The sequence below is a fragment of the Silurus aristotelis genome (genome assembly GCF_946808225.1).
Source record: "Silurus aristotelis genome assembly, chromosome: 16".
Taxonomy (NCBI): Eukaryota; Metazoa; Chordata; class Actinopteri; order Siluriformes; family Siluridae; genus Silurus; species Silurus aristotelis.
The window spans coordinates 20,409,527-20,435,609 of record NC_139589.1 but is presented as its reverse complement, the minus strand read 5'-3'; the positions used below and the strand labels follow the sequence as shown (position 1 = coordinate 20,435,609).

At 38.7% G+C, this 26,083-nt stretch overlaps 1 protein-coding gene across 3 annotated transcripts in view; it reads left to right on the top strand.

Annotated features, from left to right (window-relative positions):
• Positions 1-26,083, top strand: part of whrna (whirlin a) — a 120,991-nt gene that overhangs the window by 44,548 nt on the left and 50,360 nt on the right. For all 3 annotated transcript variants that reach the window (XR_014537145.1, XM_083564044.1, XM_083564043.1), the window contains exons 2-3: positions 12,038-12,256; positions 21,061-21,186. Coding sequence is in view for 2 of the 3 variants with exons in the window: in XM_083564044.1 (XP_083420170.1) it covers positions 12,038-12,256; positions 21,061-21,186 (345 nt within the window). In the remaining variant the exon portion in view is untranslated. The remainder of the gene's footprint in view (positions 1-12,037; positions 12,257-21,060; positions 21,187-26,083) is intronic.

Below are 26,083 nucleotides of genomic sequence, written 5' to 3'. Positions count from 1 at the left end.
GAACCTCTGCATTGTTTATGAGAGAAAAAACCTTTAATGTATTATTCAGTCTGTTTGAACTGAACCCCCAACACAGTTTATTTGGACGTTTGAGAGCAGTAACTGCAAGTAATCTTTTGCAGTTACAGTAAAAAGTACAAGCATTTCATGGGGGTGCAAACGAATCCATTTGACATAGCAGGACTATTCAGAGACACAGCATTACCACCCCACCATGCCTCTGTGCCACAGATCTGCACCAAAACAGGTATAGACCAAGCCTTATTCATTATTCAAGAATCTTGTTACTGGCCTTAAGCTGGTGCTGGTCCAAAGGATATTTTTTAATCTCTGGCCCAAATGTTGCACTGATGCAGTTCAGAAATGGTTCAAACACACAGGAGGAGCCACTGCAGTGGTTGGTCAGCTGAAAGGTAACACTCATTGGCTCAGTGATGGTAAATTCTCATAACCACCACTAGAGATGTGTACTGAGAACCGATTTTTTTTTAACCGGTATGTAATAGGGTCAATCCCATACTACAGATAAGCTTCAGGACAAACAATACTGTTATTAATCCGTATCTTGTTTTCTATCTCTGTGTACTTTGGACTAATGGCAAATTCGAAGCTTCTGCTTGCCATTTTCCATACCTGAATGATGTCATCACGTGGCCAACTTTTGCTCAACGTACATGTGATATCCACACGCATGTGCAGTGTGTGTTTGTGTGATGACAATCAGTCATCGCAGCAAGGATAAAATGTTCAAAAGTTTGGGTTTACATTAGAAAATTAAGCGACACTAGTGTCAAATGCAACATCAGCAGTAGTGTAATAGTGTACAAAGGCAACACTAGCAATATAAGGAAACATTCACAAACAAAACCTCAAACAATGCACTGTGTTTACTATGTGTCCATCATCTCCCTGCTCTAACTGCAATTCCACTGCCTCAGCCTCAAGCGAAAGTAACTGTTGTGTTTTATGCAATTCCTTGCACTACCGCTAGAGACGCTGGATAGAAAAAAGAGTAGAAGAAGAACGGTGAGCTAGGCGGGAATCGGTGAAGTTGCAGTTTTAAAATAAAATGCAAAGTTTGGAATACTTGGCGTCTTGCTTTTGCCTACAGACCTAACAGTAACATTCATTATAAAATAAGTCTTTAGTTAGTACTAGTAGTCTTTGGGACACCACATCGGTTTAAAATGTAAAAAAATAAATATGAATAACCTCACAGGAAACTAGAAAGGTTTCACCATTAGTGAGCATTAAGACACGGCCTCAGACACCTGGGAGCAGCCTGTTTACCATATCGAAGCATGGGAAAATGGCCCCTGAAAAAAGAGCAGAGTGTCATAACAGATTTTTCCCCCTCACCACAGTGGAGTCAAGCTGGCTTAGGAATAGTAGGTTAGTTAAGATATCATCCAATAGTTAGCCTAATTGCAAGAGACGCCAGAATTCTTTATTACATTCTGTTTTGCTCTTATGCACGTGCTGTTCAAATATGTTGTGCTGTGGTATGCCGTGGAAATCTCTCTCTCTTTCTTTCTATGTCTCTCTGAAGGATCTTTTGATTTAAAAATGTACTTTGTTATGTGTTTTTTTCTGTTTGCTTAGAGACATTTATAAACCACAGTAATAAGTTCAGCAACAATAAAATACCTTGAAATTTTCAACATCTTTTCACATCGTCTTTTTTGCACCAAATTATAAAAAGTAGTATTGATAGAGTTTCGATATGTACCGGTATTGTAAAATGTAAGCGATACCCATCCCTAACTACCACTTCTCCAGTCTGATATCATTTGCAACAGTCTGATTTGATGTTTGGTAATGTTTTTTTTGGATGCATAGATTTTTGCAAACAGCCTCAATATTCCTAATCAGAATCAGCAAATGCCTGAATGGGGCTCATCTTTGTTACAATACTATATGTAGGAGAGCAAGTGGTTTAGGGGAAGGAAAACTCAGAGGAAAGCGACCAGTTCTGAACAGATCAGTTTAATTCACAGCTTAACTTGTGTATGCCCAGGCACATACACACATACACGTGCACACACATCTCTCAGGATCCCTTCTCAATTATCTGTTCCCTCCGCTCACTCCAACAGAGAACACTGATTAGATAAAAATCCCGCAGGTGTGTCATTCTTAGCACTTTTCTCCCCTCCGGCCTCACTCTCCATTCACAAACCGGCGCTCGGGCACGCCCACGCTGCCACACTATATATTTTTTGTGGGTTCACTTTGAGTTTATGGAAGACTTACACACTTGTCCACATACTTTTGAAAGTACAGTAAAGTGTGTGTGTCTGAGTCTGACAACATTCAGAGCCTCTACCCTCTTTTTTGCTCTAATTTCATAGTGTGGCTTATTCCATGACTCAAATGGTCATACCATTCTTTCTGTGACAGGAATATTTAATAATCTAAACTGGGCCTGCACATGACTGGTTGTCTCAGGACAACTTGTGGCAGCATCCAGCAGTAAAGCATATTTGGTATGTATAATGGGTTGGGGGCAGAAATGTTTTTGACAGCCAAGCTCCGAAACTGACGTTTGAGACTGGGAAAGAGTGCTGAAGCAGAGAGCTGAAGCTCTGCACAAGTAGGATGGATCATGGACAATAAAAAAAAAAAAAAAAGGATTTCTGAATATGACACAAAAATACTGATTTCTTCATGACCAATGTTGCTTTTGCTGAAACTTTTAAATGCTCAGTTTCTGAAGGATGATGGTTTAAAAAAAAAGTGAGTTATGAGTGCAGTTTGATTGTGAGAAAGATTAGAAGATAATGTGTAAACTAATGTTATGGTGCTAGCAGAGCTAACCAGGCATATGACCACATAGAGAATGACTGCTCTTTAATATCACTCCTATATCCTATATAGGTTGACTTTGTCTTCCTCTGTCTCTCACTTTTTTCTCGAGCCCTCCTATACGTCTTTCTCCAATCCCGATCCGTATATCATCGTGTCTGTGTGTGACTGCTTATGAATAATTCATCGACAAAAGTGAGAGATGGAAGACAGAATGCAGCATTGGGAGAAGCGACAGGGAAAAGGGCAGGTCTGTCTGATATACTAAGCTGCAGTGTGACCCCCCCGGTACCACGGTCATGCCGTCTCGGTGCAGACACAGGCTCCAGAAAGACGCCTCTGCTGTCCTTGCCTTTCAGACCGTGCTCTTCGTGCAAACGATTATTACTCTGGGTTTTAATTTTGATTTATTAAAATAACAGCCTGCTTTTGGACAGCAGACACTGCACCATGATTTGCCCTGAGTGTTACATTCTGCAGCTTCGCTCTTGTTATGAAGTGAAGGAGATTTTTAATATAGACAATGAGACTGTGAAGGACAGTGAAGGTTACACAAATGAGATGCCAAACACAGTCTGCATGAAAACGAAGTGGGAGCCTTTAAGGATATGTGTGTGTGTGTGTGTGTGTGTGTGTGTGTGTGTGTGTGTGTGTGTGTGTGTGTGTGTGTGTGTGTGTGTGAGAATCATAACAATGTATTTGCATGCTTTGGATGTTTATTACTACGTGTTCTTTTTATTCTCCCTGGACACACTAGGGGTTATACAGCTATTAACTTTTACTAGTTAACCAGCAATTTAAAAAAAAAATATTAAATTATATTGAGTGACCACAAAAATCGCTTCAGGACACGACTACTTTAGGTTGTTTTATTAGTGCAGTAAAAAAGCTAATAAAACAACAGCTGAATTAGTTGAATTGTCTGATAACTCAACTGAGGTGTTGCGACATTGATGGCAGCATCTGGGAGATTTTTCCAGGCTGATATTGACCTGCAAGTTGAACCACCTTGTTTTACATCCTCAGTGCCATCCTAAGGCTCTAAACTAGCAAAGTGGGAAGGAATGGAGTTCCCGAATCCAAAGTTTTATTTATCTTTAACATAGAATATAAGTGATAGAGGAGGAATAAAAAATGTGTCTACAACACACTCCTACACTTAATGTAAAGTGTGGTAAAGTGATACTATTGAAGCAAAAGAAAAGCCCTGGCGTCGTTTAAATCAGTGTGCAGTTGAATTTTTATGTCATTTCTTGTTGCATTAAATTGTCAAATGATGATCTTTTGTAAAGAAACATTGTGCAATTTGTTTGAGTTCTGACTTTTCATAGGAAAGGGTGAACGAGTCTAAAAGAGCCTAAAAAAAAAAGTTGAGTTTTGCTTTCATTTTTTTTGCAGAAATGTATTGCAAGACATTTTAAATTTGGTGTCATCAGTATATCAGTAATTTGGGAAGCATGTGTCAGTGATCCATCAGCCACACCTTTTCCAGAACCACCCATCCCTCCTAGCAGCTCTCCATCTTACTAATTACACACACCTGACATTCATCAGCTCACCCACTATTTAACCCTGCACTTCCGTTCACTCGCCGTCCGTTCTACCGTTTAGTCTAGAGAACAACTTAGGACCCCGTTCACTACATGCTTTGTGGATTTCACTAGAGGACTCACCTGTGGATTTACCTAGAACCGTGTTTTCCCTCGGATTTAACCTTTTGTGGATTAACCTGTGGATTTACCTTGGATTTTGTATTTTGTTATATTGAACCTTTCTGTGGATTTATCTGGGTTCATTGGAACTAAGTCTTTTTTTGTTCTGTCAAGCTTCGGTTTCCGTACGTTCTCTCAGCCTAACAGCATGTAATGGGACCCAACAAACAAATTACTCAAGATGGAACATTGATCAACACCACAAGACAATGGGGCAGATGTAGAGGGGAAAACAAATCGGTTTATTGAGAATGAATGCAAAGCCAGTAGCATTCATTTCCAGCTTTTGTTTATCTCAAGTTTGTTTCTTGTCCTTCACATCATTGACTTGCATTTGCCTTGTTTTAGGCACCTTATTCACAGTAAAAGTCTGCACTTACATCCACATTTGCCCCCCTACATGTCAGATACTATCAAAAGAAGATCCAATTAAACCAAATCAGCAAATGTCCTACAGTCAAGTGCAATCAAAATCTCATTAGTGACCTTATTAGGCAAATTTAGATCTATGTAAAGATCTTACATTTGAATGAGGACGTTGTCCACTGTACCGCATATACTGTTTATAAGTAATTTGTGGCAAGAAAAATAAAAAAAGGTGGATCAGGTGGTCATACTGGTTATGTACTGGAGATTTTTGTTATTTCAAAGGCTAATTTAATGTTGGCAGCTACTTAAAAACTTAAGCAATAAAGTGGATTATGGGTAATGGTTATAGCTTAAAAAAACAGAGGCTAAGAAGAACAGACAGGCTTTTTTTCCCCCCAGGACACTTATCCTTCAGCTGCATCACAGAAAGAAATTTGACCTCAGATCTCAAACTATATAAAGTATCATAATACAGATCCTACATTGATGCCATTACTGGCAGGGAAAATGTATTAAAACACAAAAAAAAAACCACACACCAGAATACCTGTTCATTTTGCATTTATTTGTGACTAGCCGCTAGCTGCTTTGATCAATCACATTCTTTTGATAGTCAGTGTGTGTATGTCTGTGTGTATGTGTGTGTGTCCTTGTAGATTTGCTTTATGCTGTGCTTACAGGATAATTGATTGGTTACAGTCCTTGGATTTATAATTAGCCTCAGATATTTCAGTGTTCTAACCTGGAGGCTGTGTATAATTTTGTCTAGTTTGAGCTGCTAGCTCATTCACCACTAAATATATCACTGTGCTACACTGCCAAACAGTTACCAGCTAGTAGCTTCTAGCACAAATTCCTCAAAAAAATATACAAAGCAATTGTTAAAAAACATAGGACACAATAGGAATTTATCATATATACTATATGTAAAATGTATTCTGACTGTTCCAGCCATATGTGGTTCTTCCTCAAACTGTTACCGCAAATTTGGAGGCACAATTGTAAAGGATGTCTTTGGATGTGATAGCATTTAATTATCCCCTCACTTGAACTAGGAGACCAAAACTTGTTCTGGCATGGCAATGCCCCTGTGCACAAAGCAAACTCCATGAAGATATAGCTTACTGTACATGGTTTGGAGTTCCTGAAAGGGAACGTCTATAGGTTACGTATTTAAACCCGGTTTCCTGAGGGAATGAGATGCTGCATCTCCAAGCCACACTTCCTGCATCTCTGCGAGCACTTCCTTCACTTTCAAAGCTAGCGTAGTCTTCACGGCACATGCTTTTATAGCTTCCTGGCTTTTCCGTTGGACCGATAACACAAGTGATTTCGAGTGCGGAAACACGGGCAAACGTTCCCAAAGCATTGTTGACGCAGTGTCTTGTTTCCTCGGGGAACCAGGGTTACATACCGAACCTAGAGACGTTCTTTATACGTGCAATTAATTTAGAATGAAAGAGTCTTTTATTTGTCACATGTACATTTCAGCCCAGTGAAACTTTCTCATCACATATCCTAGCTTGTTGAATTATTGAGGTCAGGGTCAGTCAGGATACAGCATCCCTTAAGCACAGAAGTTTAAGGGTCTGGCTCAAAGTTGCAGCTTGACAATACTGGGGCTTGAAACCCAGCCTTACTATCAATAACCCACAGCCTTAACCAATGATTCCTATAAATCAGCAAGCTGGGCTTAAAAACCCTGTTGGAAATTAATATAATAAATAAGCAGAGGTGACCTTTGTGATTGATCACATTTTGAAGGTATAACAGAATAATTGATTTTCTCAAATGTACAGTATTGAGAAATTACTCACAGGAATCAGAACCATCAGACCACACAGGATTTAACACAGAATCGATAGTATCAAACAATACTTTAGACTTGTTCTCATTTTCAGCTAGTGATTTAGAGAGACACGTGTCTGAAAGGTCATAAGACACTTGAAGTTTCTCTTACTTTGAATTTTTCCAATGTTTTTCTGAACAGTTATCTAAGAGCTCGGGTACAGTCATTTAACTGAGGCTGAAGAGTACATTTTCACCTAACTCTCCCAGACTTGAGAGTAATATATTATTAAAAACTTTAGCCAGATGTAAAGTATTCATATCTTTATTATATGCATCTATAATGTGAGCCAGGCAATAATTTGATATAAGGCTATAGCTATAGTCATGCTTAACACAAAATACATCAGAAACTGAGAGACAGAAGATAACAGACAGAAACAAGTAGATTTAAAGATCTAAAAGAAGCTTTTAAAATGTTTAGATAAACAACAGAGATGAATATTAAAGGCCCAAAGAATCAACAACCTATCATTATTGCCACTTATTAAGAGAAATTTAGAGAATATATTAATTAAGTTCTTTAAAATTTTTGGTTAAGCACAAAAAGGGGGCAGAGAATGTTCATCTTTAATAACTGAGCCTCAAAACTTAGGAAATTGTCTTTGGGCAGAATTCTGCATTTGACTTTGTTTCTAAAAAATCTTGGCAAACATAGCCATGTCCTGAAGTGTACAGTCACACAGTCCGGGTGACAGAGTTCATCAATACAGCAAGGTTGGCAGGGTTGAGCCAAGTCCCAGTCACAAATAAAATGTTTAATGACTGTGAAATAAAAAAGTCACTTAAGATAAAGGACTTGTTCGAAAGCAGCCACGCATTCACTAAGGCAAACTGAATGTTCAGAGGCTTTGTGTTTTTTGCTGAACTTAAAAACTAATTTGAATTATCTCCTTGTCTCTCACTTGGACTGACCAGGAGATGGCAAGATAAAGACCAGATTGCTGTAACCTTTCGAAACGATTATGATGCGATCCTCAGTAGACATACCGTTGACAGAACAAATTATATCCAAGGCCACACATTGATTGTAGATTTCGGCTGAGAGACAACAGAAATTCTTCAACTTGTGGAAATGCTGAAACTAAGAATAAATTGTGTGGGAGAAATGAAGGTCAGCTGGTCTGGTACAAAATACTGAATTTTCCAGCCAATAGGGGGCCTTAGAGATAAGCATTACTTTTGACTTTTAGTTGTGACTCCCTGTTGTGATTCCTTGTTTTGACTTTTTGCTTTGACTCACTGTTTTGACTCCCTGATTTGTCTACCAGTTTTGACTCCGTGTTTTGTCTTCCTGTTTAAACAACATATTTTGACTTGTAGACAGGCACTCCCACAGGAGTACCACGGGATTGATCCAAATGAGTGTGGCGTGGGACAAGAGTTAATTGGTGAATACATTACTAAAAACAAATTAACTGTTTCATATTTGCACAAAAGCAACAATTGCAACTAAATAAAAATACAATTATTTACAGTCACAAGGTCAGAAGGTCAGGTGTGGTTCATGCATGCCCACACACGCACGCACACACACACACACACACACACACACACACACACACACACACACACACATATTTATATATATATATATATATATATATATATATATATATATATATATATATATATATATATATATATATATATATATACACATACATATTGTACATAAAATGTAATAAAATAATTGTGAAAAACATCTCAAATATATATATATATATATATATATATATATATATATATATATATATATATATATATATATATATATATATATATATATATATATACACACTATATGTACACTATATATATATATATATATATATATTTGAGATGTTTTTTTATTTTCCCAGGAAATCTGTCTTTTTTCCTCAACCGTCACTTTCATTCTTTCAATTTCCTGCTATGTCACCACCTTAAAAACAAGCCATGTTGGCGCTGCAGCCAGGCCAAGCTCACTGTACAAGATTTCTATCAGGGAAGAATCGGAGTTCTTGATTGGATCTTGAAGCCTTTCAAGGACGAGAAATGTGCGATTATTCGCTGCATATTTATGCAGTAGTCTGTTCAGAAAATCATGTGACTGCAGCACAATGCAAAAAAAAAAAATCACACTCATATCAAACATCAGATTGAAGAAATAAGGATGATCTCCTGTTTCTGGTTGTGATATGATTGTTGCTAACAGATGGGTTGGTATGAGTATTTCAGAACCTTTTGAACTTCACACGCAACAGTCTCTAGAGTTTACACAAAGTGGTGCGAAAAACAAAAAACATTGAGTGCAGTTCTGTGGGTGTAAATGCTTTGTGGAAAATGGGTAGTTCTTGAAGAAAGCCTTAGATTCTAGTTCTTGGCTGACAGGAATAAAATCTGATGTGGTCTTCTGTTGTGGTCTCATCTGATGCGGCCTCAAGGCTTGATGTTTTGTGCCTGCTGAGAGGCTTGTCTACAGTCCTTAGTTGTAAAAAGTTAATAAATGAGTTACTACATCATTATACCTTTCTGGTTTTAAAAATGCTGATACAAATATAAAGTTATATAAATCAATTTTACCCAATTACCTTTCTGTGCTGCATTTCTTTTCTTGTTAATGTGCACGAGGTTTATGTTCGTTTAGAAATCCCATTTCACGTCAGGGTGGAGAAGAAACAAGGAAAGAGATTAAATCCTAGTCACACCAAGCTCCTACTCCCGGGCCCCTGAGCAAACCCTCAACCCCATAGCTGCTCAGTTGTATAATGAGATAAATGTAAGTCGCTCTGGATAAGGGCGTCTGCGAAATATCATAAATGTAAAATATAAATGCCTATGGACTTCCTGTTAGATCAGTCCAGTCTGGTCATTCTCCTTTGATCTCTTTCATGAACAAGGTGCTTCCAACCAAAGCGCTGTCACTCACCTAATATTTGTATTTTGTGTGTAAACTTTTAAATTTATTGCATGTTGCAGTTTTTGGAACATTCAAACCAGACCTAACTAACAATCTAGGGTTAGGGTTAGGGTTATGCTGTGGCTCTAATCGGTGAGATCACATTCTCCACCATTCTGATGTGATGTGAACTTTAACTGAAGGTCTGATCTTTCACTGCTGTCATATGATTGGCAGCATCTGTGGAAATAATTAAGAGCACTCCTGTGAGATCGGTACAGAGTGGCATCAAGCTGTGTGTATGCGTTTGTGTGTGTATTAGTACAGAATCATTTTACACTCTACAGGACGCGTGGTTTCATGCAGTGAGACTGGGGACTACATTTGATCTGCAAAGTGATAGCAGCCATACCAGGCAATCAGAGGTCAATGAGCCACAGCACAGGGAGCTTTCAGTTCATTTCAGTGCTCCTCATTCAGCCTACCTGCCTGAGAGAATACAGCTGTGCATGGGCTTAGGAAGTGGCAAACAAAATCTGGAGAATCCAGTGCCTGGGTGGAATCATAAAAAAATTGGATTTTACTATTGTTTTAGACAGTGATTGTCTATCAATTCAAACAGTCAAAAATAGGAAAAGTTAAATTTTCTTTCTACAATACATTATAAACATGAAACTCGAAAGCATCCAATGTTACAACAAATGCTACACTAGGTGAAACTCTAACCTGGTATACTGTTCTTAGCTATTGATTAGCTACTTCTAGTTATTGACATCAAGGGACATAATAAAAATACAGCATGAATGAACTTCAATTATGGGGTTGTAATTTATTTATTTTTTTGCTGCTGCTGCTGTTAAAACCTACTGCATTAAAAAAAAAATTAATGAATGAAACTTCAAATAAACTTAAAATCCTCCAAACTTACATACATTTGGCCAGTTACTATTTAAATTCTAATATAATATATGATTAGTGCATAAGTGGAGATGTTCAGGAGAGATGGCAGTGGCGTTTTTAACCAGATTGTTTAACAAGATTCTGGAAGGTGAGACGATGCCTGAGGAATCGAGAAGGAGTTTGCTGGTACCGATCTTTAAGAATAAGGGAGTTGTGCAGACCTGCAGTAAATACAGGCAAATTATCAGTCACACCATGAAGTTATGGGAAAGAAAAGTGGAAGCCAGGCTGAGAGAAGATGTGACCATCTGTGAGCAACATGTATCATGCCAAGGAAGAGCACCACAGACACGATGTTTGCTTGGAAAATGTTCATGGAGGAGTATAGAGAATGTCAGGAGGAGTTGCATTGTGGGTTTTTTTTTGTGGATTTAGAGAAAGCGTACGACAGGGTGCCGAGAGAGGAGTTGTGGTATTGTATGAGAAGGTCTGGTGTGTCAGAGAAGTATGTGAGGGTGGTGCAGGAAATGTATGAGGACAGTGTGAAAGCAGTGAAGTGTGCAGTAGGAATGACAGACTGGTTCAAGGTGTAGGTTGGAGTGCATCAAGGATTGGCTCTGAGCCCTTTCTTGTTTGCAGTGCTGACGAGGTCAGACAGGAGTCTCCATGGACTATGATGTTTGCGGATGATATTGTGATTTCTAGGGAGAGTAGGGAGCAGGTTAAGAAGAGCCTGGAGAGGTGAAGGTACACGCTGGAGAGAAGGTGAATGAAAGTCAGTAGGAGAAAGACAAAGTACATGTGTGTGAATGAGAGGGAGGGCAGTGGAGAGGTGCGATTACAGGGAGAAGAGGTGGTGAAGGTGGATAAGTTAAAGTACCTGGGGCCAACAGTGCAAAGTGGAGAGTATGTTAGAGAAGTGAAGAAAAGAGTGCAGGCAGGGTGGAGTGGGTGGAGAAAAGTGATAGCAGGAGTGGTTTGTGATAAAAGGGTATCTGCAAGAGTGAAAGGGAAAGTTTAAAGGACTGTGGTGAGACCTGCAATGTTGTATGATTTAGAGACAGTGGCATTGAGTAAAAGACAGGAGGTGGAGCTGGAGGTAGCAGAGCATAAGATGTTGAGATTTGCATTGGGAGTAAAGAGGATGAACAAGATTTACATGGTTTAAGTTAAAGATCTTGAGTGGCCTGCTATAGAGCTCTTACCTCAACCCTACAGAAACACCTTGATGAATTGGAACGCCGAATGTACCCCAGGCCACCTCACCCTACATTATTATCTAACTTTTCCGATGCTCTTGTGGTTGAATGGACACAAATCTCACAAAGCACACTCCAAAATTTAGTGTAACATATTCCCAGAAGAGTGGAGCTTATCATAACATAAAATAGGAACTAAATGTGGAATGGAATGTTCAAAAAGCAAATTGGAATCTTATGGTCAGGTGTCCACAAACTTAGTGGATCCTAAATTCTTTGCTTGATTCTTACCTTCCACTGACCCCTTTGTCTTCTTCTTACAGGTGCTAAAAGGAAGTAAGAAGCTGTGCATGTCGGTGCGCTCCATGGGCCGCATCCCGGGCGGTTATGTTACAAATCACGTATATACATGGGTAGACCCTCAGGGCCGAAGCGTATCTCCTCCTCCTGACCTGCTGGAGCACCGCAGTGCCACCCTGACCCGAAACCAAGGCCAACAGCGCAGCCACATGCAGCTGCTGCAGGATGGAGATGAGAAGAAGGTAGGATGGGATATACATATCTTAGAATTGTAATATTTTTTTATAAAAATGTAGTTATAATATAATTATAAAATGTCATTACTGTCGCTGTCTTCTCCCCATGCCACATCCTAACCCATGCAGCATGGGGCAGCGTGGTGGTAGCCCCAGTGGGCCTCTATTAACTATTTTTTAATGCTAGAAGGATCCTTGGAGCTAAACGATTGTGCAGCAATCTATAATGGGGTGTAAATCAAGCATTGGTGACACAAAAGAGGTTATTAAAATTTCAAATGTATAAAGTTATGAATGACTTCATGAGTATTAGTATTTGTTATGGATGAGCTGAACCATCATGTTTGCCACAGAGTAACATTTGAAAAGAAATCCAGAGGAACCCCACATGGACACTGGTATGAATGCAGCTGCCAAATTTCACTCCTCTATTTCAGTATTGTTTAGTTATTCATATATTCTACCAGGGGTCGCTCAAAAGTTTGAGCAGGCTTCAGCATGACCACTATAATTATGATGATGTCTGTTAGCTGTCTCAGCAAGGAGCTAAAAACCAGAATTTGTTACAATACTCTGCATTGCAAACCACTGATCATAATCTCCCTGACATCTGAGAGTCCTGGCACATTCACTATCCACTGTATCACATGGGAATCTCAGCATTGAGCTCTGTGATAATGAGCAGTGACTAACAGAGATCACTTCATTCAAGACATAAAATAAATGAGCTTATGCGCATGAGCTCTCTGCCAGCAGCTGAACAGAGATAATCCCTCCACACTGCACAATGACAAAACCAGTTTGATTTTGTGCACAAAGTATCCAGAATGTGTCATGAGAATATTTTATTCTGGCACTTGTTAAAGATGTGTGAACTATAAAGCACCCAACATTGCTCAAGTGTACTAGAGCTTACACAGACTTCTTCTCTTTATTCTGCTGCTGAAAAAAAATATGTAGTGTTGTAGATGAAAAAATGCAAGAACATATATATAAATCTCTCTCTCTATATATAACTATTTTATCATCTCTACTCTAATATTACACTGTAATGAACAGGCTCTACCTGTTCTGCCTTTTTACCAGCCTTTGACTGCACCCATTGCTACATTGATGTAAAATTAAATCTTAATATATATATTTGATTTTATTTGAGTAGTTATTATTTGACTATATATATATATATATAAATATATATATATATATATATATATATATATATATATATATATATATATATATATATATATATATATATATATATATATATATATATATATATATATATTTTTTTTTTTTTTTTTTTTTTTTTTTTTTGAACATGGTCACAAGTGTCATTTTATTTCAGGCTTTCAGGCTGAAGATTTTGACATAAAATAATTAAAAAGCCCAACATGTGGCAGATCTAGCACTTTAAAATGCCTGTAATGACAAACAAGTAAATAAATACCTTGGGTTTTCTTTTTGACTGACTTGACTGTCCTCCACTGACTAATCCAAATATCCAGATGGCTAATCAGAATAGTGAAAATGTCAGCCATGTAGATGTTACACAAATTTATACACAACCAAGATTTTGGTGATTGCTATAGCCAGCAAGCAGTTCCTGACTACACATCTGATCATATTTCTACACTCTCACATACTCTCTTTAAACATTAATTGTTGGAAATGCTCGTTTTCTTGTCACGTCTGGATTACTGTATCTTTTATAAATTCAGGCTGGGAAAAAAAAAAAAGAAACATGCCAAACAAACCTAATCTCATATGCCTGGCATTGAGTCTTGTGTACTTTACTGCAATTCATGGACACTTCAAAAATTGAGTTGTCGGTCTTTTGTGGTTGTTTTAAACATTTCTTTAAGCTGAATACCACACCCTGTTTAGCCTCACTCTCCAATAGGGTGCAAAATCTGCACTAATATTATTTTGGGGGTGGAGCTTTATGACTTGCTTGTGATGCTGTAAATCTCTAAATGGCTGGAAATCGCCCAAATGGCCTTAAAGATTGTGGGTGCATTAGAGCAGAGCAAAAAAAAAAAAAGAGTCAGTCCTTTCTTTTCCAACATTGATTGATCGTTCGTTTTTCAGGGCAATGTGTAAGGTAATTGTAAAAAAGAGCCCTTGTAGAATGTTAAATCGCATTCAACTTAACGCAGTGTGTGTGTGTGTGTGTGTGTGTGTGTGTGTGTGTGTGTGTGTGTGTGTGTGTGTGTTATGTACAATTCAGTTCTGTGTGTTGAGGAGCCTGATGGCTTGAGGAAAAAACTGTTGCACAGTCTGGATGTGAGGACCCGAATGCTTCGGGACCTTTTTCCTGACGGCAGGAGGGTGAAGGGTATGTTTGGGGTGTGTGGGGTCGTCCACAATGCTGTTGGCTTTGTAAAATCAGCGCTAGTTTTAACTTAAAACTCAGTTTTATGGTGTTACTGAGCTTCTTATAGTCAAACCCATCTTTGTGGAGAGCAACAATTAGAATTCTGAAATGTTGAACATCCAGTGGTCATTATAAAAGAATTGTACACAAAGCACCAAATTTTAACTGCTCTAATACACGATACACACATTTTTATGTTCTTGTTAAGAAGACAAAAACATTAACATGATGAATAGGACAAATAATAAAAGTTTTTTCAAAAATATGAATGTTATTTATTAGTACAAACTTGAAATGTTACTCCGAACTTTCGAGCCACTCGCGGCTTTTCGCAAACTATTAGATTTTTCACGAGTTACTCATATTCCACATGAAAAGTGGCGGTCGCTAGTGTCAAGGTTCCACGGTCCACATATGACACACACTGTATGTAAGGAATGTATGGCATTATGAAATGAAGATGAAGCAGACCATGCAATCAATGCAGCAAAGTGACCTTTCAGGGATGACTAGCACTAACCTTTAGCAGATTTGCAGTGCATGTTGGCCTTGTTTAGCAGTCTGAGTGCACATAATGGTGAGTATTACAGATCTCAGAGAGTACACCATTCTTTAACTCTAAAAACATTTCCGATTCTACAAAAAATATCTCTGTTGTCGTCAGGCAATTCAGGTGGCAATCTTTTTGCTTGGTTCTGTATTGTCATTTTTTTAGTGAGCGGTTTGCTTTAGTGTGTTGTGTTGACCTCACAAGTTGCTGTGCTACTGCAGTTACAGTAGTTTGCAAAGGAACAATGGCAGCCATCTCCAAAATAAGTCATAACAGCAAGAGCTGAGAAAGAGACCAAAGTGTTCTTTAGTCATCCACCGTTTTTCATTGCAGTGTTTGGTGTCATATTAATGTGACATCCAACACGGCGAAGACAACAAACACTGGCGTGCTTGAATGCGCAATTGAGGCCGTGTGACTAAATCAAGGTCATAAAATTATAATGTGTGCGCAAGTTTTCGTGCTCCATCTTGCTTTTTTGGGCTGAAATTAATAAACCGTGGCCTTGTTTTGGCTCAGTCTTGTCCTTTTTTAAACACATTTTTAATGAATATTCTCACTAAGCAGTTATTTGTTGTACCTACTGCTTATTTAAAATAAGATGGAGTTCCTAATTGAATTGTAACCCTTAGCATGCCATGTAAGATTCAGTGCCCGGAGAAGTTTTGTTTTTAAACAATGAATAAAAACCATGTCTCTTATTGTTTGTAGTTTGCATTTGCTCATTCACATAGAAAAAGTATGTCTTGTTTTAGTTAGCCTGTCACCACTGTAACCTCAGATTGCTGTTTTTGTCTGAAAGTTGTGGAGCATGATGTACCCTTCTGCTGCACATTCACATTCTGAATTCTGCGATGCTTTTCTGCTTACCTAGATTGTAAAGAATGACTTTTTGAGTTACCATCCAGATCCTGTCTGCAAAATAATTGCCTAGAACGGGATTTATTTTTTACACTCAAATTTAGCAAAATCCATTTGATTTGTTTCAACAAGTCATTGAGAGCCAATTATTCATCCTCTATGCTCGATGTGAACAAAAAAAAACTGAAGCTCTTGAACTGTATTTAAATACTTTTATGTTTTTGGCTGCTGCCATGTGATTGGCTGACTGCAAAATTGTATCAATAAGCTGGTGTACCAGTATCAAATTAGCTTGTGATGTGCATATATTATTATATATAGCCATGTGTCCATATCTAATACCGCATTTCAATATCATCAAATAAAATCTACAGGAAATATTGTGGTTACTAGTGTTGGCTCATTATAATACTAGATGAGAGGGCTCATATTTCTATCTGTTATTAGCTGGAAAACATGCTAAAGGTGCATGTTTATAGCCTTGCTAGATGATTTATAACAACTGCCCTGGAAATTCTTTTACTCTGATGCTTATTTTTTCAAGTTTATATCCTGATTTGTGCAACATTGTAATGAATTCTTAATGACACAGCTAACTCATTCCTAAAATAGCTCAAAAAAATAAAGTACACACCGCAAGACTGGATAAGAATGCAGATTTTTCTCTGTCACTGTTTATAGAAGTGGCTATTTGTCAGAGGAAGTGTTCACACAATTGAGTATTTCACTGAATACGCAGAGTTATTCAAAGCTTTGCCACCTTGTTTAGCAAAGTGTTTCCTAAAGCAATCCTAATAATGCCTGACCTTGTCTGGTTCAGTAAAGCTCTATCTGACTAGTGAATTATTTTTTTATTCCGTATGTCGACAGACTAAATATGCAGGACTTTTGCAAAGTGCTTCAGTAATAACTGTAATAGTTAGACTCTTGACTGCAGGTCAAGTGTAAGTCAAGGGTTTATTCTGCGTATTGCTGAAGAGTTTATTGAACACCATGGATAACATGGCTGGCAGTAACATCTATGACACCAATCATGGATAAAAATGTTTTATTGTGCATCCAGATCAGTCTGTACATATTGTAGTTTGTACATAAGTGTGCATCTGTACACATTAGGGGTGTAACGGTACACAAAATGTACAGTTCGTAACATACCTCGGCTTTTAAGCCACAGTTCGGTTCACTTTCGGTACGGTTAGGGGGAAGAAATGCAAAACATAAAATTGCATACAATTTCTTTTTTGATGTTGTATGGTTTAGAGACAGTGGCATTGAGTAAAAGACAGGAGGTGGAGCTGGAGGTAGCAGAGCTGAAGATGTTGAGGTTTTCGCTGGGAGTGACGACGATGGACAGGATCAGAAACGGGTTTATTAGAGGGACAGCGCATGTAGGACATTTTGGAGACAAGGTGAGGGAGGCGAGATTGAGATGGTTTGTACATGTGCAGAGGAGGGACATGGGGTATATCAGTAGGAGAATGCTGATGGAGCCGCCAGGAAGTAGGAAATGACGATGACCAAGGAGGAGGTTTATACATGTGGTGAGGGACGACATGCCCACATTTTTCCAGTGTAAAATTGTAGTGAAAATGTAAATGCAGTACAATGGTATTGTATGGTATTATACAATGAGTTTAGAAGTATATGGACAAATGACAGATTGTAGATTTAAATGTAACTGACAATTAATAATAATTAATATATTTACAAATAAACCAAACAAACACTGACTTAATTTTTTTGCCCAAATTTTTTTGCCAACTGTTTTTTGTGGGGTGGAGGGTATACCATTTTCTTTAGGACTAAACCATTTAATGTCAATTTAAGTAAAACATGATGTGTGTTTCGAAAAGATTTTCAGAAATCGTACCTTAAAAGAGAATGTCAGGTGCCTGATGAATATTAATAGGTGGAAAGTTGCAAATCGTTATTGCACAAAAGCAGGAGGCTTTTGTTCTTTGACAATTTTAAAACCCGATTTGAAACAAAGCCTGTCATGCATTTTGTGCTGTGAAATTAGTGAGCGGGTGAGCATGATTAGGGGCGGGTTCAAAGCTGGAACAGCTTTGGGGCTTGTAGTTCAAGTGAATGGAAAATGTAATGCTATCTCATCTAAATACATCCTATATAATGGTGTGCCTCCAACTTTGTGGTAACTGGTGAATGAATATCTCTGATTATCTCTTCATTGTGATGGCTAGATGGCTGGATCAAAGCATCTCCAAAACTGCAGCTCTTGTGGGATGTTCCCGGTTTGCAGTGGTCAGTATCTATCAAAAGTTATCCCAGGAAGTAACAGTGGTGAATTGGCGACAGGGTCATAGGCGGCCAAGGCTTATTGATGCATATGGGGATCAGAGGTGGCAAAAGTACACACATCCTTTAATTAAGTGGAAGTACAGATACTCATGTTTTAAAATACTCGGGTAAAAGTTGAAGTACTGATTAAACTTTTTTACTCAAGTGAAAGTAAAAAAGTCTTGGCTCTGACATGTACTTAAGTAAAAAGTAGTTTGTGTCACCATTATGAGGAAAAAACCCACAAAATGCCACCTAGAGGGTTGATTGTGTAAAACATGGCGGATTTTGTGTTTGATTTGAGACTTGGCGCCTAAATAAAACAAAGGTTTACTGATTAAAATATTTTTATCTGGAGTTTATTTATTTATTTTATATCTAAGTAAAGAAAGGACGTCGTGGATAAATGATAGCGCGTTAATAAAATTTAGTGCCGTTTACAATAATTTAAATTTTGACAGCCAAATATATATATATATATTAATACAAAACGAATTAAAAATGTTGTTACCGAATGAATGTGTCCAGACATCCACATATAGAACACAAGCAGAGAAAAGATTATGATAAACAGGAATGTGTCTGTTCTCAGTCATGTTTACATCACTGACTCCCTCTGTCTCATCCACATTAACCGCAAACTTCTTACTGCCTTCTGCCTGCTCATTCTTATCTTCGTAAACGAGTCTACTTCTGTGGTGAGTGATAGTCAGGACTTTATACACCAGCGGATTGAAAAAGACGCACATTAACATGAAATCGGTTGTTCGGCTGAAATCGGCGCACAGTGAAAATAAAAAAAAAATTATTTCACCAAATCAATGGATTAAAACTAAAGTAACGAGCCGGTTTTGAAATGTAAGAAGTAAAAAGTACAGATATTTGTGTAAAAATGTAATGAGTAAAAGTAAAAAGTTGTCTAAAAAATAAAGTAAAGTACTGATACCTGAAAAATCTACTTAAGTACAGTAACGAAGTATTTGTACTCCGTTACTTCCCACCTCTGATGGGGATTGAAGGCTGGCGCGTGTGGTCCGATCCAACAAACAAGCTTCTGTTGAAGAAGTTAATGTTGTTAATGCTCAACGGGTCAGGACTGTTTTGCTAGCAAAAAGGGAACTAACACAATATTAGGCAGATTGTCATAATGCTATGCCTGATCGGTGGCCTTAAAGTTATGCCTGGTCGGTGTAGCGTACTGTCAGGGATCCTACTGCCACGTCCCCTCCGCGGCTCAGCCACTCCCGGCACTAATCGCCGACACCTGTCCCTCGTTACCATTTCCCTATATAAGTTCCCATTCCGACCCCACTCGCTGTCGGATCCACTCAGTCATGTTAGTGATCTACCGGATTCCAGACCGCCAGCATTCCCCGCTGGTTTATGCTCCTTGTTCCCAGTCACAGGATTATACTCGCGTTACGAACTGTACTCGCTGTACGGATTATACTGGCCCTACGGATTATAGCGGCCCTAAGGATTATACTCGCTGTACGGACTCTACCTGCTTTACGGATTATCCCCGTGTTATGGTTCATAACTCTCCCGGACTTGTGTTTATGTTTTGTCTCTCAATAAACAATGATTGAGTTACTCCCGCTTCCTATGCGTGGTCACTGCCGTGACACGTACCTCTCACTTTCCAAGCTAGTTTTTTTTTTTGCCATATGTACAGTGAATAAATATAAATTCTATACCAGTGAAGAGATGTGTAGACATTGTTGAAAAGTACAAGTAAATAGTTATAAGGCTATGGCAGTGAAACATGTGCAGACATTGTAAAGTTACAACAATTAGATGGTTATAAGGCTCTGGCATTTAAAAAATAATGTGTAAGCTGAATACAAGTACACACATATATATATATATATATATAAATATATACATGAATGTAAAATATTAAGCAGGATGTACAGTAGGGTATATAACGTATATACTGTAAGTTATGTGGTGCTCAAAGCTTCAACATTTTAGGATTCACACATAACAACAAAAACGAATATCGGTCTATTAATATATTTCTAACTATTTGATACTGCATTATTAATGTTGTTTTGCTTCAAACTGTTTCTTAGCTCAATGACAGTTTTTTTTACCAGTTTTGCCATTGCATGTTTATAATTCCAGACAATGTTTCAAATAGGTAAGGTATGTAAACCTTAACATCCAAACTTCTGTTTTTTATTATTATTCATCCTTTTCTTTTTTATACAACCTATATTTTTTGGAAAAAGAGCTATGCTTTGATGGGGACTAAACTGCAAAAAGACTTAAACTCTTGAGCAAGAAACGTCCTGAAAAATACCTCTACAGTGATGGTTGTCTTGTTAAGCATTCATGTAGCATATGGAGTAAGTGATCATTTTATCCTCATTCAGTCAAGATGGAGTGCTAAATAGAAACTCGAATTTTTACTTACCTGAAATTATTTACTATAAAAGTGCTCGAAGATCTTTTTAAGGCTCCTATTCTCTAGGCTCAGGCGATTAACATTGACCTAAATGAACTTTGACAGTGTTCTACCTTTGAATTTCCTAAAAGATAAATTGGAATGGTTTAGTGTGAGAGTGTGAGGTGTGTGTGTGTGTGTGTGTGGGTGGGTGTGGGTGTCGGTGCACATGCTATATTCATCCACCTAAATTAATGGATCGACTGAAGTTTTTCATTTGCAAGCACTATATGTAATAATTGCATAGCTTACAGCTGCATGCTTTTTTATCCCAGGTGAATCTGGTGCTGGATGATGGTCGCTCTCTGGGACTGATGATCCGTGGAGGAGCTGAATACGCTCTGGGGATCTACATCACCGGTGTTGACCAAGGTTCAGCAGCAGAGTGTGGGGGGCTGAAGGTAAAGCCTCACCCAATCCTCCCTAAAAAAAAAACCTTTATTTTACTTCAATAAAATTCTTTACTTCCAGCGTTGACTTCCAGAATACTTCTCAAGTGCACAAATTCATTGTTGTGAATCTTTCATGTTTCTGATGTATCTTAGAGTTATCTCCTTACACATGCTCTACATATCTCATTTCTTTTGCATCGTCACTGCCTCCCACTGACAATTGAGCTTCAATTTTTCGCTCCCTTACTTCCAGCCCCACCATTCATCTTCTCTGTTTGATCCAATCTTCCGTTGATGTGCTCCTCTGTCAGGACTCTGTGATAAAGGAAACACATTGTGTGGTTAGAGGCTGTTTGTGTATTGTGTGTGCACCGGCCTATACAGGTGTCTAGCCGATGTTGCACTCACATCAGTCAGCTTGGATGTGTCTGTTAGACCCACCCAGACTCTGCAGTTGGATTCGGAATCAGCCTGGCACTACGCAGCTCCATGTCACATGTTTCTTTGGGACAGTCAGGATTTTAGATATATTTAACACCTCTGTTTGTTTTTTAAAGCACCAATTTATGATTCTTAGAGTCCTCTGCTACAGTTGCACTAAAAATGTGTGTGGGCAGCCTGGGAAAAAAACTGTCATCTGGTCAGATTTGGACAATTTCTGAGATCTTCAGACATTTACACTTTCCCAGAGCTTTCACAAGCCTATGTTTCTATTTTTCATGCCTCAGATGCAGTACTTACTCCAAAATGTGGCTCCTACTTCTACATTTATAACCAGATCTACTATGGAAAATGCTTTATTGCTACATTTTACAGAGTTAATTATCAGCATCATCTACTGTAGATCTGTCTCTGAGGTGAAATTCACTCCACTGATCTCTCATGGTAACATCGATAATTACTGATTTACATGCTTGTTTGTTATTAACAATTTTCTGCTTTTCATTATGCAAAGTGAACAGTTGTACAGATACAACATTTATTTATATTCTATTTTATAGCGCACTATAGAGAACAACAGAATTTGACCTGAAGTGCTTTCAAACAATTAAACAATGACAAATTGTTATGTTGTGGTCGAGAAAAAACAAACGAACAAAAAAAAAAACCACATCCTTGGCTGAATTGCAGTTTCCTGGATCACAGATATCAGAAGTTATTACTGTCGGAAAAAGACTTTTATCTATTGCATGACACATCTGTAAGACTTTCTCTTCTGTTCTTTTGTGATATGCGTTCCAGTCGTGAGTGTGTGCAGTGCAGCTGAGTAACAATGCTGTGTAATTTACTCAGACAACCTGCCTTTATTCCATTTTCACAGCACATTGCTTCTCCATTTGTGGCTTCGATTCCAGATGAATCTCATCATTACAGAGGGTCATGGAAATTTCAGGCTTGTGAAGGAATGGGTGCTTTCTTTGGAGCCAGACGTTTAGATTTTAAATGATCAGAAGATCAAGCTGTGTGGGGGTTTTTTGTTGTCAGAGCTGTTGGAATGAATCCATATAAAGCTCTCTGTGTGTGTGTGTGTGTGTGTGTGTGTGTGTGTGTGTGTGTGTGTGTGTGTGTGTGTGTGTGTGTGTGTGTGTGTGTGTGTGTGTGTGTGTGTGTAAGAGCTTTGTACATTTTTGTTATGGTGTTATGGAAACACAGCTCACACACCTGCAAGAAGAATAAACCCTCTAAGGTTTCATCTAATTGGCATTGTGTTTGTATTAACATGAGCACAAACACTCACTCACTTGTATTCACACTAGAACATGTAGTTCATTGGATGGGCTATGTCTAAACACACACACACACAAAACACACACCCATCTCATGGGGTGGGTACAAATCAGTCCAACGGAAAAGCAAGAAGTCACCGGCGGGTGATGTCACGACCAGGTAGCTATAAAAGCACATGCCGTGGAGACGGTGTTCGCTTCTGTTTGTTTAGGAAGCGCCCTGTGTGTGTTTGTTTTTGCCGCAGGTAAGTACCGGTAAATCAGTAAAAATATATAAATAAATAAATACATACACGGAAAAGCAAGATAAAGGCAAGCGGTCTTTCAGGGGGATACACACTAGTGATGTCCGTTCCAACATCACTAGACACAGACACAGCCTATGTGTATATTGTCTGGGAGCGGAGCATGCTTGGTTGGCTCTCCATGGAGCCAACTGCTCACACTGTGGACGTACCAAAAACGTGAAGTTTGCTGAAGGATTCAAGATGGGTCCCTTTTTCCGTCCTCACCTGACAGATCCAGCACCTTCTGACAGAGTTCAGAAGCCCACACTTTGGCAGTTTCTTCCCCTGTGAAGAGGGTGCGGCGCTCTGACAGGGACAGAGCCATCGTCCTGGATGCCGTCATAGTGGCCACTGGCCTGTTCGGCGATTGTTTCAGCACTTCCTCCCTCGTCGCTCTAGTGGGGCTGCTCGGTGGGCGCAGCTTCAGGCCAGTATGAGTGAGCATCAGGAGGCCCGGAAAGTCAGCATTGCCACTCGTACTCCCCTGGTCGAAGCCTAGAGAGATGTCGGATCTGAGGACCGTCATCTTTATTAAGAGGGCTTAGGCGAGGAGGTCCTGAATCTCACTGGGGGGGTGTATGCCTCAGCACATGGCGCACGTGGTTCAGAGCGTGGTCACGCAGAGGTGTTCCCAAAGTGTTGTCGACGTAGCGACTCGTTCCCTATGGCAACCATGGTTACATACGTAACCTAGAGACGTTCCTAATCACCTTATCATCATCATCTTTTCTCTGCTTGTGTCCTATATGGTGGTTGTTCAGCCTGTATACATTCATTAGATAACAAAATTTGATGTGAAGTTTAGTTACCAGCGTGACACAAAGAGTAATGGCTTCTTGTTACTTAAGTGCATGTCAGAGCCCAAATTTTTTTACTTCTACTTGAGTGAAAAAGTGTAGTCGGTACTTAAACCTTTACCAGAGTCTTTCAAAACATGAGTATCTGTACTTCTACTTTAGTGAAGGATGTGTGCACTTTTGGCACTTCTGACACACACAAACAATATTAATTGATTACATTAGTACAACAAACAAATCTAATTTATTCTGTGGAAGATTAGAGTTCCACAAGTTCAGGAAAAAGAAGCTCACTGGCTCAAGACCTGTGTGGGGGTCTGCCCCAAACTTTTATCACAAAGTTGGCAGCACACAATTATATAGGTTTCTGTGAAAGTGGTAGCATTAAAATTTTCCTGCACGTGACTTAGGAGAACCTGTTCCAGCATGACAATGCCCTCTGTGCACAAAGCGAGTTCCATGAAAATTTGTTTTTTATGCGGAGTGAAAGATCTTAACTGTACCCGAACCCTATTGAACACCTTTCGGATGAATCGTAACACTGAATGCACCCCAGGCTTCCTCCCCTCAGCTACATCAGTGCCTGACTTTACAAACACCCTTGTGGCTGATTGAGAATATATCTAAACAACCACACTCCAAAATCTAGTGGAACATCTTCCCAGAAGACTGGCATTCATAACAGCAAAAAGGAATGGGATTTTCAAAAAGCACTCGCTTTTTGGAAAAAAACGCTTTGAAAATCTTTAAACAGAAGGAACAGCCTCTATATCATAATTAAGCTAAACATTAATAAGTGCAATAATGTGTAATGCTAGTTTTATACATTCATATCTCAAACAGCAGAAGTGAGGTATAAAATGGTAGGAAACCTGTGAGGAGCCTTTAATTGAAGCTTGGGACAAAAAGTGATAATGAAGGCAAGTGTTCAAACAGCCTACAAGTCAATCACTGCAACTATTGAAGCAACTAATGAAGTGTATTTCATTAGAAGGTTGTTAGCAAATAGATTTATTTTTGAAATCACAAACAGTCAAAGAACCAACCATCATTTTATTACAATTCAGAAATTCAAATGTAACTAAAGATGCCACATTTACATACCACACCATGTTTACCAAGTAATAGTGTTGTATCATCAGAATTTGTATATTGGGTCATAATTCATTCGTTTATACTGCAACCTATTTTATGAGACAACAGCAGTTGTCTATAAGGTGTTTAATACAAACCACTAACATTTTAATCAAAGGGAAACATGTATAAGGTTCAGGGTGACTTCCATTCCATAAGAAAGCCATCGTGCTGCTTTGTGATTTGCTCGCTCTGCTGAAAAGTGCATTGATCAGTTTTCATCTGCCATTTTTGTCAGCGATGTACGGAATAATGATTCAGATACTCTGGATACTTAAGACTTTGGCTCAGGTAGGTTGTTCTGCAGCCAGGGAAAATCACTGGTGTATTTAAACAGCTCTGCTAGATGAAGCAAAATGATTAATTTTTAATGAATGTTCTGACGATCAGGTTGCATCTGTAATTAGAAATCTTTTTGCCTGCAACTGACACAAAAAATTCAAAAAGACATTAACACAACCACTATATACAACTTCATTCAGAATTACAAGGAATCCCTTGCACTAGCCAAAAGCTGACTTGAAAGCAGACGTAATACATATGTCTTGCATTAGAATTAGCTCTAATATTTTGGGTGTGGTTTTACAGCTGAGCCTTGAGATGGAGCAATGATGGATAAGGGATAAATAGAGGAAAATTTGTGGCAGTGGACAGCATGAACCCTGGTCGTGACAGATCTGGAAATGAGCAAGCAAGCTCCTGATCCAGGACACATGACATTTGGAGTGATGGCACCGCTGCAGCCAGAGCAGGAAAGTTTTACACATACATTTATATTAACAGGACAAATAGAAGGACTTTCCATTTTCACACAATTTAGAGAAAAGATGCTTTATACTTGTCACATGTATTTTATGGTATAGTGACATTCTTTCCTCGCGTAACCAAGCGATGTTAGGAAACTGGGGACAGAGCACAGGGTCAGCCTTGTTACTGCACCCAAAAGGATTAAGGGCCTTGC